The sequence below is a fragment of the Euleptes europaea genome, chromosome 12, assembly GCF_029931775.1.
Source record: "Euleptes europaea isolate rEulEur1 chromosome 12, rEulEur1.hap1, whole genome shotgun sequence".
NCBI classification, from domain to species: Eukaryota; Metazoa; Chordata; class Lepidosauria; order Squamata; family Sphaerodactylidae; genus Euleptes; species Euleptes europaea.
In genome coordinates, this window is record NC_079323.1 from 34228538 (window position 1) to 34250083 (window position 21546).

A 21546-nucleotide genomic window follows, 5' to 3' on the forward strand; every position below is an offset into this window, starting at 1 on the left:
GTTTATGCTGCCGATCTCCAATTTTTCTTTTAATTACAGAAGTTAGTATTATATAGCAAAGAAACGCAGAACATGGTTCTGATACTACTGTATTACTATACAAGTCCAGCCACTCTCACTGGTAATAGTTTGATAACTGCATGCTGTTCCATCCAGGTCATCCTCTTCTGCATTAGAGAGCATCTGTGTTCAGTCCTGATCAGAAACATGTTCCACCTCGACTTCTACAGTCTGAATAGCTTCTGTAACCTCAGCTATTTTCTGTCCTTGCTGTTGTGCCAATACATAATTGACTACCTGCATGATACTTTGGTCAGAAAGAGTGGAAACTGTTGTACACTCTTCAGTAGCTGCAACGGCTTCAAGGGTTTCTTCAGTTATTACAACTGTCTCAATCTCTTCACCGCACATCTCCGTTTCTTGTTCTGCCGCCTCAGATGTTAAAATACTGATGGCGTGCTCCACTTGCGTCCCCTGATTATGAAACTGAAGCGTGTCCTTTTCCAGCATAATTTTACAAGGTACGTAATCCCGGTGGAATTTGGTCATGTGCTTCCTCAAGGTACGGGCATCTATGTAGGCTTCGTTGCACACTGGACAAACATACGGCCGCTCTCCAGTATGTGACCTCACGTGGCGCTTTAAGGAACGAGCATCAGCCCAGGCCACTCCACAGGTTAGACATTCAAAGGGCTTAACTCCTAGTCAACGAAATATGAAAATAAAAAAAGTTAAAAGCTTTTGGAAGACTGAGTAAAATCTCCTCTGCCAAAGTAAGTAGGTAGCAATCTCTCGGGAGGCTCAGTCTGCACAGATTACAATATAAGACACTGACTCTAAAAGGCCCTCTCTCACTGGTTTATGTCTTCATGCCAAGATATATCACCCTCAACCACAGCCGCTCTAAGTTATTTTTGCACCTGGTATTTTGATATGCAACACAGTATTAAACAGATAAACATTCTACTTGGAGGGATAATGAAATATACTTAAAAGATGCCATTGTCTGTGCTAGAACGGTACAACCTTTACTGGGTTAAGACGGTAATTGATATCTAGATGATGCATATTTGTTTGTTTCCGGACTCTCATAACGTTTACAATGTTGCAAAAGCAATATTGACAGGAACTGTTACCCCCACCAATATAATAGTTTGGACCCAATGAAGTACCAGTGGAAAGCAAATGCTGATGTGGACCTTTCCAGTCATTAATCTCTCCACAGGCATCTCAAGACCTCCCAAAAGTTGGTGCTAGACACTGTGGGACTCACAAGGACAAAAAAAGCCACAAGCCGGGGTGGGACGGGGCAAAAATGAAAATAGAAAACTGGGGGAAATTGCCTCCACTTAACCTTAGTGCCAGGTCTTGCACACAGAAATACTATTGAAAGATGAGGTTTCATCTGGCTCCACCTCCTCACTGCAGCCCTCAGAACCACTTTTTTTTTTTTGGTCCATGTGTATCCTGTGACCTCCCATCAGCATTTTGGCTGTATCACAGAATAGTTGTTGTTTTTGGGTAGGGGGAGGTTGAGGGGGGGGAAATCAGTATCTGCAAATGCCCTTGAACTCGCATTTCTTTGGATCAAACAGGATACCTTGTTGTTTCTAAACTAAATACACTGGTTATGATTTATATCTCTAATCATCCAACATATCGCAGTTACCCTCATGGTTATTCATGTGTCTTCTGTACTCCCGGAGCTGAGTGAATTTCCTCCCACAATGTTCACAAACACGTTCCAAGTTTTGTTTTGCTCTCCCTTTCTTCCCATGGGTGGCTTTCTTGACATGCCTTCTGTACAAAGCTTTCTCATAGAATTCTTTGCCACACACATTGCACCTGAAAAAAATGCAGGTAAACTGAGTTGAAGACATACATTCAAGATCTATGTGCAACTTTTATGAGAATAGGTTTTACTGTGCATTTTTATCTGGTACTTTAGTGACCCTACAGTAATAAAAGTATTTTAGGATTGTGTTTTCACTTCCAAAGATAGACATAATTAAAGACAAGGCTACCCGATGCTAGAAACCTAAAAGGTTCTCGGGGAGGCTCATAAGGCTTTGTTAAAAGGAGTAAGCAAATTGTGTATTTGGGCTGAGGCCTAATTTTCGCCGAGGTTAGATTATCTGATGAACGTTCAGGACCACATGTGGCATGGCTTTCAGGTATGTTACACCAACTATTCCTCACCCTACAACATCTCCAATTAAAAGGATCAGGTAGTAGGTGATGTGCAAGACCTCTACCTGAAATCTTGGCTGACAGTCAGAGTAGACAATAATGACATTGATAAATGGTCTGACTCTGAATAAGGCAGCTTCATCAGGTCATGTATCCCATTCTGCATGAGCAGAGTTACAAAATACAATCTTGCCCATCTGTGCCGGCGTAGGTCAAGGGCTGGGCGGTGCCCGCAGTCCTCAGACGTGCGGGGGGGGGGGGTATCTAGCCCCTTTCGGAGCAGGAAACAAAGATTCTGCTATCTCCCAAGGTCAGTATTCAGAGGCATCGTCAAAACAGGCAGGAGTCAACGGCCGGAAAGATCAATCATAGCAGTAGCAAGAAGGCAGGGAAATTGCACGGTTGCTTCCGCAAAGTGAAAGCGTGCCTGCACTGCCTTTATCAGTCAGTGCACTTCCAAGCTAGGCTTCATCCTGCAACGACTCAGCACCAGTTCTCTGTCTGCTTAGGCCCGTGTTGGCGAACCTATGGCACGCGTGCCATTTCCGGCACGCGTCGCCCTCTCTGCTGGCACGCACGGCTCAGCTGGGCGGCGGGGCCCCTGCCCTCCCAGCCGCCAGCTTTGAACTGCTCTGCGTTACCTGCAGGCAGCGCGGAGCAGTTCAAAGGCCCCACCCCCTTCCCTGGACTCTCCGCCGCCCAGCCTTTCCCCTCTCCCCCCCTCCCCGGCCAAAAAACCCTTTGCAGGGTGCACGAGGCGGCTGCCGCCCTCCAGCCCCTTTCTCCCTCCCCTCCTCCCCGGCCAAAAAACCCTTTGCAGGGCGCACGAGGTGGCCGCCGCCCTCCAGCCCCCTTCTCCCTCTCCCCCTCCCTGGCCAAAAACCCCTTTGCAGGGCACACGAGGTGGCTGCCGTCTTCCAGCCTCCCTCTCCCTCCCCCAGCCAAAAACCCTTTTGCAGGGCGCACGAGGCGGCGGCTGTCTTCCAGCCCCCTTCTCTCCCTCCCCCCCCTCCCTGGCCAAAAACCCCTTTGCAGGGCGCACGAGGCGGCTGCCGCCCTCCAGCCCCCTTCTCCCTCTCCCTCCCCCTCCCCTTCTCCCCGGCCAAAAAACCCTTTGCAGGGTGCACGAGGCGGCTGTCGTCCTCCAGCCCCCTTCTCCCTCTCCCTCCCCAGCCAAAAACCCTTTGCAGGGCGCACGAGGCGGCTGTCGTCCTCCAGCCCCCTTCTCCCTCTCCCTCCCCCCCCCTTCCCGGCCAAAAAACCCTTTGCAGGGCGCACGAGGCGGCTGCCGCCTCGCGAGCCGGCCCTCCAGCCCCCTTCCCTTTCTCCCTCAGTGCCTTCCATGGGCAAAAACCCTTTTCCTGGGTCGCAAGGCAGCTGCCCTGCAGCCCCCTTTCCCCTCTCCCTTCAAAACCCCTTTCCTGGGCGCGCAAGGTGGCAGCGCGCCGGCTCAGAAGCCTCATTCTCCCCCCCCCGCCAGAAGCCCCTTTCCTCAGCTTGCGAGGCTGCAGCTGCCTCTCATGCTGGCCCAGAAGCCCCCTTCCCCACCAAAAACCGCCCTACTCACCAGCCCAGAAGCCCCCTTCCTTCCCTGGCCAGAAAGCTCTTCCTTCCTTTCTTCCTTTCCTTTTCCTCCCTCCGTCCCTCCCTGAAAACTTTCCTGATTCCAGCAAATGCCTGCTAGGTCTCTCCAGGACTTCCTCAAGAATGGAGAATACAGCCCTCCCACAACTGGTAGACTGCCTCTGAATGTGAAGGTACCACTATGGATGTCTGGTTCCCATCTATATTAGGTCTAATGCAGTTTTTGTTCTAATGCAGTTTTTGCAGGCAGCGTGGAGCAGTTCAAAGGCCCTGCCCCCTTCCCTGGACTCCCCGCTGCCCAGCAGGGAGTCCAGGGAAGTTGTTTTTTCTAAGCTAAAACCTCAGTATTAAATTGCCGTGTTGGCACTTTGCAATAAATAAGTGGGTTTGGGGTTGCAGTTTGGGCACTCGGTCTCTAAAAGGTTCGCCATCACTGGCTTAGGCTTTCCAGGCGAGCACTCCTTCGCCTACCCTGCAAAACTATACGCTGGCGAGTCCTGATATGCCTATCAGGTTCAGGTGAGCTTGGAGGGCTGCCATTCTCAGCTTCCACTGCAGGAGTTGGGGGACGAGTAGCTTCTGTCTGCCTTTGTTCCATCTCTCTGCCTAGCTGTGGTTCCTGCTGAGTTGTTTCAGGCTCCTGTACTACTGACTGCAATGGAGGTACTGAAGGCCCAGAGGCAACCTGTTCCTCCACTTCAGCTTCAGAGTCCTTTGGGTCCTCAGCTCCGAAGGCAGGGCCCATGACACCATCAAACTTTCATCTGAGTATTCATGACATGAACAGGTTAACTTTACTTACCTGTAAGGATCTGTAACGGAATGGGACTTCACATGAGAATACCAATCTTTCTTCCAGCTGTAGCACTTTCCACAAAATTCACACTGGAATGGTTTCACCCCAAGATGCTTATTCATATGTTGCCGGAGATCCCGAGGTTCGTAGAAACTTTTCTCACATCTGAAAGTGTGTATGATCACACAATATGTGTGCATATGTTAAAAGAACAAAGCACAATTCTGCGTACCACAACATTATGCTTCTTTGTGTTCAAATGTAAGTGTAAAAATAATCCCAAGGAAAAGAGAGACAGTAGACTAGCATTACAGTGCACAGTTGCCTATGCTATAGTAAATGGATGTTTGTGTAATCCTCTACCCAAGTGGATTTTGAGGGTACAGGCTGATTTTAAAGACTAAATCATTTGATTTGGCACCCTAGAACATGTTTTGTTATCACACCTCTAACAGACAGACATTCAACTTGACTTTTTTCCTCTAAAAATAGCAACCGTTCATCAAGGCATAAAATAAGCTATTACACTATCACAGGTGACATTCTACAAGCCATAAAAAACAGGATGCCACCTTTGAAAGTCCTGCAAAATTAATCAGCCTAAAATTTAATTCCCATACAAAGAGCCAGCAGATTTTCCAATTTGCTCACTGGAGCATGTCCTCATGCTTTCTCTTGTACATGATCTCAAGTTTCTATGCACAAGCCAGGGCGAGCTTGGAGTTGTCTAACTATGGACTCAATCAGTCAGTCAATCAATAAACCTTTAATGGCATATCCAATATTACTTAACTATGGACTCCTTGCTCCGGGGAAAGATATGAAAGAAGCAGTGGATTGATTAGAGTATGGTAACTCGGTTAATTTAATGTGATTCACAGAACTAACTCCACAAGACATGCGTATCAAAAGTATTTTTAATATGGTATATTCTCCCTTATTTAAAGAAGTGAGAGAATAAAAAACAGATGAACTGAAACAAAAAATTTCAAACCTTCAGGAACTTCTTTATTTAGTTTACAGCAAAAATAAAGCATTTTCACATAATCCAAGAAAAATTTTAAGACTGTTTGAAGACTACCAGCTACTGATTTTTCTCAGAGAAAGCTGGCACTCTTTCAGCAATAGAAACCACTTTAATAATCGCTATTCCCTTATCCAATTTGGGCCATCTTCACTGAAATCAACAGACACATCTCTCTCAATATCCAGTGATATTAGCAAAATAAAATTTACTTCTACTGGCTCAAGATTCTAGTCCTACTTACTGAGTACACTGATATCCACGAATTTCAGGTTTTGGCTGGTGCTTCTTTATATGCTTACTAAGTCCTGAAGCTCTATGGAAAGATTTTCCACAGTGCGAACAAAAGTATTTTGATTCCCCTGGTGAAACAAGAGTTGAAATGCCATTAATGAACATTACATTGTTAAGCACAGAGCTAACTGCATTTAAATCAATACTGTAGAACTACATAAGCATTAAAAATACCAAACAGTGCTCACAATATGTTCAGGCAAGTGGAACCAAGAGTGTGGGTGGTTTTAAAAGGTTGTTGGCTGCAGGCAAGTCCTGTTGCCAGCTACAGGCTTGGCTGATGTCACGTTATATAGACATTCTAAATGCTGGTATTACTTGAAGATTTTTTCTAGAAAACTCCCCCCCACTTTTGAAAGGAAACAAACCGTTTCTCTAAGGGGAAAAGTCTCACACAAGGCAGTTTGGCGGCTATAGTTCCCAAATAAGAGATCTAAGGAGTTAATTATTAGAGGGCAAGAATACCAGGTAGGGGAAAGCAGGAAACAAGATAAACACAAATTCAAGTTTTGTCTGAAGCAAAGGCAAACAGTATTTTGTTTGATAAGAGGAAAGGAAATCAAGGATGTGAAGAAGAGGGACCAGGGTATACAATGAAGAAACAATGAAGCAGGGGGAAAGGTGACCTTAACCAAAGAGGGTTGTAGAAAATAGCTAAAGGGCATGTCAGTGAGACACAAACAGGCACATGCAAAAGCCTAAATTTTTACCAAGTGCTAACTAGATATGTAAATGTAATTTAAAAAGGCAACCCATAAAAAACTGAAACATTATCATTTAAACATTAACAAGCTCAGAGTCTGGTCAGCCCATACACATATTCTGACATTACCAGCTCTAAGGAAATATGAGGTTAATGTGCTTTGGCATCAGACTTGTGTGTAGACGACTAACATTAAGGTCAGCAACAGAAGTAAAGCCATACATTCTGCACGCACAGACAATCTTTTGCCCATTTCCAAGCCTTGGAAAACATTATGCATTAACTTTCCATCACTCCAACCAAGTGCATTCTAATGAAGGGAAACTCTCAACTACTTTTCCAGTTCATTTCCTACTGCATTACCCTCATTCATCTGTTAGCTGAACCACTGCATATCAGCAAACAGGCCACTGTGGAACTGACTTGCGCTCTGGTAACACAGGTTATTGTGACTGAGGCAAGGAGTGTCTGCTAGGGGCGGGTGAGGGCTCCTCAGCAGTCCTGAATGTACTCATGGAAAGGTTGCCAGGCCACCAGTGACAGAATGGCAGCCTCTCCTCCCCCAAAGCTTCAAAAAAACTGACTAGAATCCAATACGGGACAGAGAGGAGGCAGTAGCAACGGGGCTGAATGAGCTCCCACAGTCTCAGGTATCTCACCACGAGAGAGCTCTGGTCTTCAGCTCGCTCAGCTTCCTGGCCTAAAGTTTGAGAAAAAAACTACTTTCACGTCTAAGTTTGAAATCGCAAACCATGTCCTTGTCTGAGGGTTTGTAGCTAAATATATTTGGTTTATACAGCCTAACAGCTATTGCTGCCTGTATAACTGGCTGGGGCATAAACGAAATGGAACTCATTTACCTGTGTGAATGCTCACATGCTCCTGAAGGCTTCGTTTTGTGACAAAAGACTTCTCACACAATTCACATTTAAACTGCTTCTGTGCCTCATGGAGGGCAAGATGCATCTTTAAACCATGCTTGTAGGTGAATGACTTGCCACACATCTACAAGACACAAAATTGTCAGCAAGAATGTTAATGTCTTCCCAAGCAGACCAACACATACCATAATAAATAAACTTCATGGAATACACTTGGGACTAATGGGTTCTATTTCCCTACTACCTTTTGTTGCAAAAGGAAGTAGATTGTATCGGAAATGGACAAAATTTGTATTTGCTAAAGATGACAACATTCCATTAAAGAACAGAAACTTAGCAAGGAAGCACAAGCTTAAGAATACTTGAGAGGTCCATTTTACTTATTTTAATGATACTGTTCATATGGCCAATTCGGCCCTGAACAATGTCACACTGAGATCAAAATAAAGAGAAAGAAAAAAAAGGAACGATCTAAACAGCCCATAAGAAAATGAGTATTTTTTTAAATCTTAATTGACTGGAAAAGAAATTTGGTGACTGCCAATGAAGTATTAAAATCCACCCCTGCTAAAAGAACCCTCAGATTATCCAGTTTAAGAGGTCCATTTTATGTGCATGCAAATATTGTCAATGTTTAATTAATAACTCGAACTGAGATTTCAACCAATACTTCTAGAATCCTCCTGCAAACGCTTCAATTTTAATTTCAAACTTTCAGCTGCAAAGAGCAGTACAGCTCCATCAACGATTCCTCGACACCAACAGTAAACCTGCAAATATCATGATATATAATGCGCACCAAAAGACTGGACAACTTTGCTGCTGCCAAACTCACTGAGTTAGATCCTATGGATCCATTCCACGCATGGTGGCATCTTCTTCCCACACAAGAACCTCCTGCTGACAGACGAGCTTCCTCCACTACAGAAAACTGTCACCATTAGTGGTACAAATCTACAGATTCCAACATAATGTATGAACAAGTTGCCAGCCCTCATATTGAAAGAACAGTTACAGCAGCATAGAAATGAGTGACAGTCATTTAAAAAAATTTGAGTTTCAATCCAAGTCAGTTATCTCTGGGATAACAGGAATTTCCATCTTACTTATGAAGTACTGAACACAGGTACTGGGATGGATCTGGAGAGCAGTCAGTAGAAGATGCTGGCAGATATAGACTTTTGCCATATCCCCCTCCCTTAGCGGTCCCTTCCAATCCCTGAAATGCTGATTCCTGGGATCACAAGATCTGAATGGACTAACAGGTCAGCTGTTGCAGTGAGGGGAAAGGGAGGGAAATCACCAGTCCCCTTCTCTCCCTCTGGCACAGTGGCACTTCTGGTAGAAAGGAGATTTGGCACTTTCACTGCAGCCCCCCAACCCACATGGCTGTTTGTTCCCATGGGTCTCACAATTCCAGAGATCAACTTTCCCCAGAGTCAGAAAAAACACAGCTGGAGGCAGAGGAATGTGGCAAACCGCATCATTGCTCCTGCTATGGATACAGACCGTTAACTAATTTCAATAAACAAAGTTCCATAGCACTTCTGGCTTTATTCCTAAAGCTACCAAAAGTATGAGTTTAATTACAGTCGACCACACATTTTCCTTAAGAGTTTATATACAACAATATTTGAAGTTTTGTTTTTTCAGTTAGGCTTGAATTTTAGTAACATGGCTAGGATATGCAATAGTTGCATCAAGAGAGTGAGGACATTAAGAAACAGTTCTATTGTTTTACCTTACATGCATGTGGCTTTACACCTGTATGTTTCAGCATATGAATTCTCAGAGAATAGAGTTTAGGCAAGCTTCTTCCACATATATCACATATAAACTCCCGTTTAGTTCGGCCCTTTGCAGCTGCGCCGCTCTCTTCAATACTGGCCGTTGCAACCGTCACTTCATTTTTCCGGGTATGACGAACAAGGTGGGCTCGTAACGAGGCGCCATACTGGAACTCTTTTTTGCATAGCTAGGACAACAAAAATGTGCATTGATTTCTCACAGAAAAGGCTGTTGCGATCTCAGCACAAAGTCAAGGACCAACATGCATACCACGTTTTTGTAAATGCAGGAGTTATCTCCAGGTCTGCAAACCCTATGGATGCAAAGGTGAGATTCTGATAGACCAGTGAAATCTGGAATTCTAAAAGACTGTTCAGACTCAGACTAGAGTGTATCAATTCACACGCAGTACGCAAAAGCTACATTTCCCATGTAATACTCCAAGACTGGGTGACGATATAACTATAAAATCATCAAGATGAAGGACTGCAACAAAGTTTCAGTGTTTACTGTGGAATTGTTATTTTATTCTGAGAAGCAAACCTGGGAGAAGACTGAAACATTAAACATCAATTAGAGCAAGCATCGCTAGGTTTGCTTGGCTAGCAATTAAAATTAGGCAGAGTTTTCTTAAGAACATACAATAGCCAACGAAATAGAGAATGAATATTGTTTGATTACACAGGTTGAATGCATGTTTATTTATTTATTCATCTTCCTAGTTTTAGTCTCTGTTATTTTAGGTTATTATCATGCATTCTAATTTTATTCACATTTAGTATTTGTTCGAATATTAATTAGCTATGCATTTTGATAATCTTACCATTTTTAACTATTTTAACTACTTAATTATTTTAATAGCAAATCCATTTGTATCTGTTTTGATCCTGTACCTTTTAGCCATGCAAATTTGCTTTATTTGACGGTCTATGACTGCAAATAAACTATTGATTGACATCAATCAGATCATTGGAATAAGCACAGAATCAGAAGGCTTTCTAAAAAGAAAGCCAAGGCACCTAACCAAATAATACTTCAAGTGGTAATGCTAGGCTATAAGAAGAGTTGATTTTTATATGCCGACTTTCTCTACCACTTAAGGCAGAATCAAACCGGCTTACAATCACCTTCCCTTCGCCTCCCACAACAGACACCCTGTGAGATAGATGGGGCTGAGAGAGCTCTTAACAGAATTGTGACTAGACCAAGGTCACCCAGCTGGCTTCATGTGGAGGAGTGGGGAAACGAACCTGGTTCACCAGATTAGCGTCTGCCGCTCATGTGGAGGAGTGGGGAATCAAACCTGGTTTTCCAGATCAGAGTCCACCGCTCCAGATAAACCTGACTCTTAAAAATAGTAATTATGTAGGGTTGGATACTACCAGCTTTTCTGCTGGAGAAAAATGATCTCTTTATCTCAAAAAAGGCTATGCCACAGATTGTGGGATCCATGAGCAAAGAGTGCCACGTGGGACAAGGCTGCAGTGAAGAAAGAAATCAGTTGAGATCACCCCCACCCATAGAAATACTGGCAGGACCTCAACCCATAGATTAACAGGGTAACAGAAGCATCTACTCAGATTACATTTCAAGATCAACTCACTGGGCATTTATAATTTTTTGTCCTTTCATGTTTCAGTGTGTGCATTATAAGGGCATAACGTCTCTGGAAAATCATTCCACACTCATTGCATTTGTGCTGTGCTTCTGCCTCACTGTGCTCCACGGGCTCTCTCTTGGGCTGCTTCATCTTTTTGCCTCTTTGCACCAGCTTCATGGCAACCTAGTTAGAAAATAAAAAGTGTTAGCTGCTAGTTAAAATGAATGTGGGCAGAACACCTGATGACAGAATCAGTGACGCTAAGAGAGTTATCAAAGAACTATTTGCGTGACCAAAGGCATCACACGAGACCAAAGGGAAGACAACATACTAGCAAATTTCCAAGTATCTCTTATACCTGTTGGATGGCTGATTTGGTGGTTGGCTTCCTATTCTGTAGTTTTTTCTCAATGCCCTTGTGCAATTTGATGTAGCCACCTTCACTAACGGACCGTTGGCGAAGCTTGCTTTTGTAAGTGTCATCTTGACTGGAAACGGAGGTCTGTGACTCAGGCAGTGGAACGCTCTGCGTTTTACATGGCCTACCGCGTTTTCGCTTAAGTCCTTCCTGGGACTCTTCAGCAGCAGCATCTGCAGTTAATTCGCTGCTCGCGTTCTGCTCAGTGCTTGCATTTTTATCAGCCTCGCTTTCTGCTGGAGTGCTGATGACTTCTTGTTCTGTTGCTGAGGGCTCAGACTGCTCCACAGACGCACTCTGATCTGTGATGTCTTCCTCTGTCGGGGCTTTTACACTCTGATCTGTGATGTCTTCCTCTGTTGGGGCTTTTACACTCTGATCTGTGATGTCTTCCTCTGTTGGGGCTTTTACACTCTGATCTGTGGCGCCTTCCTCTGCTGGGGCTTTTACATTACTTTCAGCTGTTTCTGTATCAGTAGAATGCACCACATGCGTTGGAGGGTTATCCACAGGGGGTTCTGGTGAAGCTTGCAGGACAGCCTCTGACGCAGTCACCTCTTCCACTTCAGTGCTTGGGTATGCTCCATTCATGGTTGTGACTGCATCTTCTGTGGCTGAAGGCTGCTCAGTCCTGTCAGCAGGGTTCGCCCCGTTTTCAGCCTGCTCTAAAAGATTCTGAGCTACCTCAACTACCTGAACATCCCCTTTCTGGTACACTGTGATTTGTTTATCTTCCATTTGTTTGTGAACACTTTCACAGATTTCTAGGACTTCTGTCATGAAGAGATGTCGAGCCAGCACTGCTACTTCTGCCATGTTACAGAAATCAAAAGTCAACTCTGAGGTATAAGCGAATTCCAGTAAAGGCAGGAAGCTGGCCTTGCAAAACCCTGCACCAAATAAGAAGTAAGATGTCAGAAGAGTTTGCAGAGATAAACTCCCAGTTTAATTTAAAATGAATCAATGTTTTTACTAAATTGTGGAACTCCCTGCCCCAGGATGTGGTGATGGCTGCCAGCTCGGAGGGCTTTAAGAGGGGAGTGGACATATTCATGGAGGAGAGGGGTATTCATGGCTGTTAGTTAGAATGGATACTAGTCATGCAGCATACCTATTCTCTCTAGAATCAGAGGAGCATGCCTATTATTTTGGGTGCAGTGGAACATAGGCAGGATGGCGCTGCTGCACTCGTCTTGTTAGTGGCTTCCTAGAGGCACCTGGTTGGACACTGTGTGAACAGACTGCTGGACTTGATGGGCCTTGGTCTGATCCAGCAGGGCCTTTCTTATGTTCTTATGTACTAGAAAATTACTGACTGCAGCAACAATTTTAAACTACCGTATTTTTCTGTCTATAAGACGCCCCATGTATAAGACGCCCTCTATTTTTTAAACCCAAAATTAAGAAAAAATAGGGATCGTCTTATACATGGAGGCATGTTATAGGGCAAAAGAATCCTGTCACCCTGGCTGGCCAGCGTCTAGCTTTCAAACCGGGCGCTGCCCACCAAGCCCAACAGCTGACAGGCGGGGCGGTGGCGACCAGTTTGAACACCAGACAACAGCCAGCCAGGACCACCGGCCTCTTTCCCCACTCGCTCTCTTTCTCCGCCCATCAGCTGTTGGGCGGGGAAAGAGAGTGAGCGGACGAGTCCTGTCGCCCTAGCAGGCCAGCATCTGGTGTTCAAACTGGTCGCCGCCCACCCGGTTTGAACGCTGGACGCCGACTGGCCAGGGCTACAGGACTCTTTCCCCGCTCGCTCTCTTTCCCCACCCAACAGCTGACGGGTGGAGAAAGAGAGTGAGCGGGGAAAGAGGTGGCAACTGCCCGCTTCTGTGTATAAGACGACCCCCTAATTTTGGGGGTAAATTTTACAGAAAAAAGGGTCGTCTTATACACGGAAAAATACGGTATGTGCACAATGTCCTCAGAGTGTATTGCCTCAAACAAACAAGAAAAAAAGAAGAAGAGGGCTTAGAAAATGAAGGATGCTTGAAACCAGAGACTGTGTGTAGTGGTGGTGGCAACAACAGCCATAACTGTGTATACCCAATAGAAATCAGATTGCACTTGAAGCCTTCTCAAGCAGCACTTGCCTGTTTTGGCTTCTAGTGAAATGGAGACCTTTCCCTTCTTTGGGTAGCCTACACAAACAGGACTAGAGGTTTTTCACATGTTCGTAGTCTCATTAAGAGGCTTATGTGGCAACCAATCTTTGCTCTAAAGCAGGGGTCCCAAACATAAGGCCTGGGGGCCAGATCTGGCCCCTTGAGAGCTCTTATCTGGCCCACGAGCCAGCCATGGCAGCCACCCACCCACCCCATTCTTGATTTGGGCTGGGGAGCCCAGTGTGGTCTTGCCAGCTGAGGTAGCTCCTGATCTGGGCTTGCAAGCCATGGCCCGGCCTGACCAAATGACATTTATGTCATATCTGGCCCTCATAACAAATGGGTTCGACACCCCTGCTCTAAAGCAAAACATTGCAACACTTCATAAGAAATCATCTTTGTATTCTGTACAACTTTACTTTGTAAAATGTTAAAGCCAGAGTTTAGACAATTATCTAGATTTGGTTCAACAATAGCTGAAAAAGACACTAGATTCCATTCTCTTCAGACTAGTTTGTGCAGCTACCACTTGCTCAAAATAAGCAAACTACACAAGAACTATAGCTATGGCAGCTGCCAAATCCATGACACGGTAACAGGCTCTCATCATAACAACTCGCATGAGTGAGGAACACTTATTCCCCAGACTGGTTGAAGCCTGTTCCAGCGCTAGGTAGAGTGTATATTCCTTCTGCTGTGACTCCAGGAGATTTCCACAGAATTCAGATCAAGCATGCAACAAGATAGCAACCTGTATCAATATAGTTTAATTATATTTTATTAATGGCCCTTCACCTGTACCCTCCATTCAGCAGAGTTTGAAGGCTCTCTCCTGCCTATGGAGGCCTCCTCCAACCTTAGTGGCTCTTCCACTGGAGGAAGTGAAGTCGGAGCAATGCTCCTTAGGCTGGAGGAAGGATTCAAACCTTGCTGAGTGGAGTGGCAGGATACAGGCCAGTAGAGGGAAGTTGTCCAAATAAAGCACATGCCTACTTGGAACTTGGCCAATGTAACCAGAGAGCATGACTACAAAAACCAAGCCAAACAGCCAACAATCTCAGTTCTGTTGGGGGACAAACACTCCCCAATCTTTCAAAAACACAGCAAGGAGTTGTCCACCATTTATATTTGATCAACCAAACTTTGGACACACAAGTTCAATAAACTGGTTTTCTTTATGGTTTTTGCCAGAACGATTTACCTGAAAGATCCACGACAGCTTCGTGACTGGAAAGAGCTCCCTTTTCGATAAAGAGTTCTCTGAAGTACTCGCTATTAGCTGCCAAAACAGATTTGTGTGCTTTGTATACTTCTCCTTCAATGAGCAAAGTAACATCACAAAATTGACTGGAAAGCCGCTGTTGGTTCAGCTGATTCAAGACTGACTGAGAATGCTTTGAAGAAGTCTGTTTCACAAGGCCTTTACTATCAACCTGGCATTAAAAAAAATATGCAACAAGCAGCATGTTAAACTTTCAACATATCTTTAAAAATGTTTCTAATAAACAGCTAGGAAAAAACGATTCTCTTCCAGAACCATGTTTTGCAGTCAGTATGGGTAATGGGTTAGTTTTAGCCAAAATGTTCTAGTCAGTGGGACAGAATATTCTTGTCTCCACAGTGCAGCCATGGATTTTCCAGAAATGCTGCTCCTGGGAGACAGGGGACCTTCAGGGGCAGAATGAGAGGCAAATCAGGGAGTCCGCAGCAGGAAGATAGGAGTCAGTGGAAATTAAAAGGTAAAGGTCCCCTGTGCAAGCACTGGGTCATTCCTGACCCATGGGGTGACGCCACATCCCGACGTTTACTAGGCAGACTTTGTTTACGGGGTGGTTTGCCATTGCCTTCCCCAGTCATCTTCCCTTTACCCCCAGCAAGCTGGGTACTCATTTTACCCACCTTGGAAGGATGGAAGGCTGAGTCAACCTTGAGCTGGCTACCTGAAACCCACTTCCGTTGGGATGGAACTCAGGTCGTGAGCAGAGCTTGGACTGCAATACTGCAGCTTACCACTCTGCGCCACGAGGATCCCTCAGTGGAAATTACCCCACTCCTTATGTCAGTGGAAAATTTACTGGCAGTCTAGATCCCACCCACTGGATTTCAAATTTTGTTAGCCACTCTGAGGACAAAAATACAGCAAATAACAGTCGTGTTGTTTGTGCAATAAAACAAATTTATTTTGACTTATTTTAAATTTCTTTCTTTAAAGCACTGGTTCCCAACTGGGGGTCCGTGGACCCCCAGGGGTCCGCGAGAACTAAATTAAGGTCCACGAAACAAAGTTATAAACCCATAATAAATTAATATTTTCAGTTAAAAGTTCTCCATTATAAATATATATATATTCAAATATTATTCTAAGTTTAATGTTTAACTAACAGTTATGATTAAAGTTTATTTTCAAATTCTCAGAATTTTTATTTTGAACCTTGGGGTCCCTGCACCGAACAAAAAAGTCCTAGTGGTCCCTGGTCAAAAAAAGGTTGGGAACCACTGCTTTAAAGGAATGAGATAAACATGTAAACTACCCTCCTGTACCAAGGTATATTAAATGCAACTTACAAATACAAGCTCATGTTTGGCTATTGGCTTCTTTTTTACAGGCTTTGGTGAAGCAGCTGGGAGCGAGGCAGAGTTGCTTAATTCGTCATCTGTTTCATTGCTATCTTCCTGCAATGCTGTGTCTAATCCAAGCTCTTCCAGCATTTCAGAAGGATCTGACAAGGATCTGGAACGATCTAATTTTTCTTGGCACTTGCTACATTCTTTAATGTAATCTTTGACTTGCTTTAGAATACCTAAGGAAAGACATTAAAAAAATCTTTTGAATTTTTGACTTCATTTACACAGTAAAGGATGGCTTTGCTCATGGGGTTTCTAGTATCTTAAACAGTAAAATAGGTGACCTAATGTGTCTTTCACGTAGGTGATTAGCATTCTAAAGAAAAACGTAACTTGCCAGAGATAGAATCGTAGAGTTGGAAGGAACCTCCAGGGTCATCTAGTCCAACCCTCTGCACAATGCAGGAAATTTGCAACTACCTCCCCCACACACTCACTCAGTGACCCCCTACTCCATGCCTAGAAGATGGCAAAAAACAAACAAACACCACCCTCCAGGATCCTTGGCCACCCTGGCCTTGAAGAAAATTGCTTCCTGACCTCAACATGGTGATCAGCATTTAAGACCTTTGTAATAGTGACCTTTAGTCAATTTTTAGTTTAATTTCAGCCAAGGTTTTTCTGTGCATCAAATATATCTTCTCCTAATATATGAATGCCCTTCCTGCAACCTCTTCCTCAGTCAGTCAGTCAGTGAGAGAGAAAGGAGAACCAAGAAGAGCACACATGCACCACTGAAAAAAGCTACTATTTTTTTTCCAGACCCAGGGGCTTACAGTTATGCTTACAATGATTGTATGCCAGTTCCACTGAGGTTAACAGGAGTTTCTGCCATTAAACTACCGTACATAAGATTCCAGGCTGGAACATATGAAACTGCCTTATACTGAATCAGACCATCTAGTGCAGCACTGTTTACTTTGCTGGGAGGTGGACCTAAGTGTACTATTCATAGATTGCTTCCAGTCCTACTACCAGAGACCCATTTACCTGCAGATGCCAACATCTAAACTTGGGGACCTTTTGCGTGCTAAGTGTGCACTCTGTAGTAAGACATAGCCCCTCCCATTATCTGGAAAAACTCTATTTCAAAAAGTTGAATGTATAAATTATGGCCACCAAATATGTGCAAAACGGCTTTAAGGTGCACATAATTCATTGTTCTTGGAAAACTTGTCAGTTCCCTTCATTTTTGTAAAAAAACAATATTTTGAACTAAACATGACTCTAGCCTTTTAAACAGCAAATACATAAAGGTCACTGAACTCTCTTTCTTGCTATAGCCCCAGTCCTGCATAACTTTTGTCTGTGCAGGTCCCATGTCCTCAGCATAGGGGTGGTTGAAGGAGACCCCTCTACCTATTTTAACCTGCAGAAAGGCTGGCTGAACCAAAACAACAAGCTCAAATACAACATATCTTTTGTAGTCTAAACAAAGCCCAAAATGTAAAGAAGCTATAGATTGGTACAAAATTCTTCAACCAAAAATGTACATTTTTAGTATTTGAACTTCTGTTGTAAAAATTTAGTTTGCTATTTTTATTTTATTTTAAGGGCAAATGGGTCAAAAAGTTACAAAATTAATCACATCTTGAAAATAAAAACCATTTGATGTATTCATTGATTTAAACAAGGTTGAACAGCATGAACCCAAATCTTTCAATTATAAGAACAATTTTTCTTTTTATTAACACAATTAGTATAATGTCTCATAAGTCTAGCAATAATAGGATAGTTCCAGGTAATACTGCAGTGGGATTGGATGTTGGAGCTGATGAGCAGAAAATAACAGACCAACTACTATTTGTGAAACACAATAGATAATGACCCAGCTTTCCATTAGAAACTGATGGAACCAGAAAAACGAATGCCAGGACATTCCTACAGACCTTCCTACACAGCTTAGCCAACATGAGGATTCCATGCATCCAATCCTGCAAAATACACAGCAACCGTCTTTATCCCTCTCTGTTAGCAGGTCATGGCAATTGTGCCCCAAGCATAAACACAATTCACATAAGAAACTGTTGCAGAATTTCTGCATAACACAGGATTTCCCTTTTTTGGGTTCTACCAGCACAGGAAGCTCTTAGATAATCCTTTGAATAGACCACCTTCTAAATCCCTCCAAGAAACACTTGAGCAGAAAACTGTGTACTCGGTAGAGCTTGTCCATTTTACTACCTAAATCAAAACAAACCTCGGGCTGTAAGGCTGATATTTGTTTTTACAACCTCAGCCAAATCATCAGCTGTGCCTGTGTCTAGACACCAGTAAGTTAACCCATGAGAAATAAAGAAGGCTTTGCCAGTGCCATTTTCAACGTACTGACTATGGGCTTGTCATCTTTCCTCTCAACTCTTATTATAGACTTCTAAAAACCAAGTCCCAGAGAAGATCCTGTATAGGTAATATAGAAATGCCTTACCCGCCACTCCATAATAACAATTTGGTAGACTGGGCTAGGGCACTGTCTATCCTATTTCTTTCACACATGCCCCAGCTGCTCTACAATCTCTAAATGTGAACAGCCTCTCCTCTTCATAGGTAGGCATCTGAGGGATGGATGCATGATGCTGGATCCATGCACTTCAGATATGCCTGTTTTTACTTTCAGGTATGCCATTAGAGGCACAAAGATGACCTGTGCACTAGCAGGCTCTGATTGCTGGATGAAAAGAATCTGTGGGCTAGTGGTGGCCCTCAGGCCACAGTCTGGATGCCCCTGGAGAATCTCTGTAACCTTAATGTCCTCAAAGGATAACCTAATCAAGATGCCCCAGTGCACTCTTCTCTCCCTTTCTTTTCAAAACAGATTCAGCTACTCAACAAGCTAGACAACCACCATTCTTATTTTTGCTCCAAATACTTGAATGAAAGAAGCTCCTTATTGATATGGAATGTGCTCCCAAGAGTTTAAAGATCAGCTGCAGCCCAAATGCATGACTACTCGAAAGTCCATCCCACAGATCTGAACATAATTCAGCCAACTGAGGATACATACGCTTAATGCATCTGATTGAGGGTTCAAGTATAGAAAAGATGCCCACAAGACACCTTTTAATTTAAAATATGATTATCTTCCTCCCATAATTACTTGGGATTCTACTTCCCACTGGAATAACTATGCTAGTTTTTAACAGGAAAAGTCACAAGAGTCCTTTTGTTTATTGGTGAATCAGCTTTCATCCTCTTCATCGGATAAATGCATTTTCAGTCAGTCCACATCAGAACTAACTGTTGGGTAAATTACAGGCGGGATTGGGCTGTCCTGTTTAGGAACACTGGCTTCTCTAACACGATAGCTGTAGTGCCTGCTGAGATAGCGTAAAACGCTTTGAACACCGCAGACGAGCAATATGCATGCCAAATATTATACTAAAGGCCAAGACTTCCGATGGCAAGAAACGAATGGGAGGTTCTGCCTTGGATATGCCGCTCTCTAAATGCACATTTCCCCCAGCCAAATTCTCCAAACTCAACCATAAACCCCCATGCAGAGTTTTGAGAATTAGGATGGGGGAAATGTGCGTCCAGAGAGTGGCCAATCCAAGGCAAAAGCTCCCATGCGTAAATGGCCAATAAGCCCCCATGGAGAGTTTTGAGAATTAGGATGGGGGAAATGTGCGTCCAGAGAGCGGCAAATCCAAGGCAAAACCTCCCATGCGTAAATGGCCAATAAGCCCCCATGCAGTTTTTTGAGAATTAGGATGGGGGAAATGTGCGTCCAGAGAGTGGCAAATCCAAGGCATAACCTCCCATATGTAAATGGCCAATAAACCCCCACGCAGAGTTTTGAAAATTCAGATTAGGGAAAATGTGCATTCAGAGTGGCAAATCCAAGTCAAAACCTCCCATGTATAAATGGCCAATAAGCCCCCAAGCAGAGTTTTGAGAATTAGGATGGGGGAAATGTGCATCCAAAGAGTGGCAAATCCAAGGCAAAACCTCCCATGCGTAAATGGCCAATAAGCTCCCAGGCAGAGTTTTGAGAATTAGGATGGGGGAAATGTGTGTGCAGAGAGTGGCAAATCCAAGGCAAAACCTCCCTTGCATAAATGGCCAATAAGCCCCCATGCAGAGTTTTGAAAATTCAGATTAGGGAAAATGTGCATCCAGAGTGGCAAATCCAAGGCAAAACCTCCCATGCGTAAATGGCCAACAAGCCCCCATGGAGAGTTTTGAGAATTAGGATGGGGGAAATGTGCGTCCAGAGAGCGGCCAATCCAAGGCAACACCTCCCATGCGTAAATGGCCAACAAGCCCCCATGCAGAGTTTTGGGAATTAGGGAAACGCGCGTCCAGAGAGCGGCCAATCCAAGGGAAAACCCTCGCCCTAAGCCACAGGGGAACCCCTCCTCCCGCGCTGACAGCGCTCTCCCTTGGAGGACGCTTCGTGCGGGCGGAACCCTTCTTCCAGGCAGTTCCTTGCAGGCGACCAGCAAGCCTTCCTCCGCCCGGACCAAGGGCGAGGGGGCCGCGTGGTGCGCGCCGGCCCCTTCCTCCCTGCCCCCCCTCACCTCGCCACCAGTAGCGGCTGGAGAGGCGCTGCCAGGTGTGGAGGCGGGTGCGGTGGGCGCCGTCGGCCTCCAGGTGGGCGGCGCGGATGAGGCGGGCGCGGCGCTCGGCCTGCAGCACCACCTCGAGCTCGGCGAAGCGCTGCTGGTCCCGCTGCCGGCGCTGGTAGTAGAGGGTGCCGCCGCGCACCACGTAGCAGGCGGCGGCCTTGCGGATCTTGCGCTTGGCGTTGCCCTCGGTGCCCGGCGCGTAGGGCTCGCGCTCGTTGGTCAGGTAGCGCAGGATGGCCAGGTAGCTCTCCTCGCTCGACATGGCTCAAGGGGAGAGGGGCGCTGCGGAGGGGGAGGGGGGGAGCATTTGCGGGCCCTCGCGGGCCGGCCGTTAGGGAACTCTCCTGTCACGGGTCTCCGAAAGAGCGCGAACCTAGGCGAAGGAATTGGGGTGGGGGTGGGGGGAGGGACAGCGCGAGGCAAATAGGAAAATAAGAGTGGGGGGAGACACCCAGGTCTAGGCAGAGTCGGGCCCCGGGGGGGGGGTGGAACTGGAGTTTCGCGGTCCGCGGCGACGGGTGGGAGGAAGAAGCTCGGGCAGCGGGATCAACGGAAAGGCAAAATGGCTGCTGCACAAGCGGAAGTGGCGTCCGGGGAAATGGGGACCGGCTCGTGGCGCGGGGATGGGGAGGGAAGTGGGTGAGGGCGCGGGCGCCATGTTGGGAGCGGGCGAGCGCGGGCGTGGGGGAGGCGGCCCGCGCGGGGGCTGCTCTGTAAGGCCGGCTTGCACGGCCGCCGCCATCTTTGAATGGGGCGAGACGGGCCACCGCCCTCTCCCCGGTAATCGCGAGTGGAATGGGTCTTCTTAGGAATGGGAAGGTCCAGTTAATAGATAGTGTTGCCCAGCTTGCAGACTACTGTGACCAAGAGTCCAGTAGCACCTTAAAGAATATCAAAAATATTTTCTGGTAGGGTATGAGCTTTCGTGAGCCACAGTTTACTTCTTCAGGTATCTTAAAGACTTACA

General features: G+C 45.3%; 1 protein-coding gene across 1 annotated transcript; it reads right to left on the minus strand.

Annotated features, from left to right (window-relative positions):
* Nucleotides 1–173: 173 nt before the first annotated feature.
* On the minus strand, nucleotides 174–20841 carry ZBTB11 (zinc finger and BTB domain containing 11). Its single transcript, XM_056858900.1, has 12 exons — nucleotides 20532–20841; nucleotides 15952–16187; nucleotides 14588–14819; nucleotides 11734–12168; nucleotides 11219–11604; nucleotides 10864–11043; nucleotides 9214–9447; nucleotides 7452–7596; nucleotides 5839–5956; nucleotides 4577–4735; nucleotides 1670–1845; nucleotides 174–701 (listed from the first exon to the last, which is right to left on the minus strand). The coding sequence occupies exons 1-12, from the start codon at nucleotides 20839–20841 to the stop codon at nucleotides 190–192; spliced, it is 3123 nt and encodes a 1040-aa protein (XP_056714878.1). The 3' UTR covers nucleotides 174–189.
* Nucleotides 20842–21546: the final 705 nt, after the last annotated feature.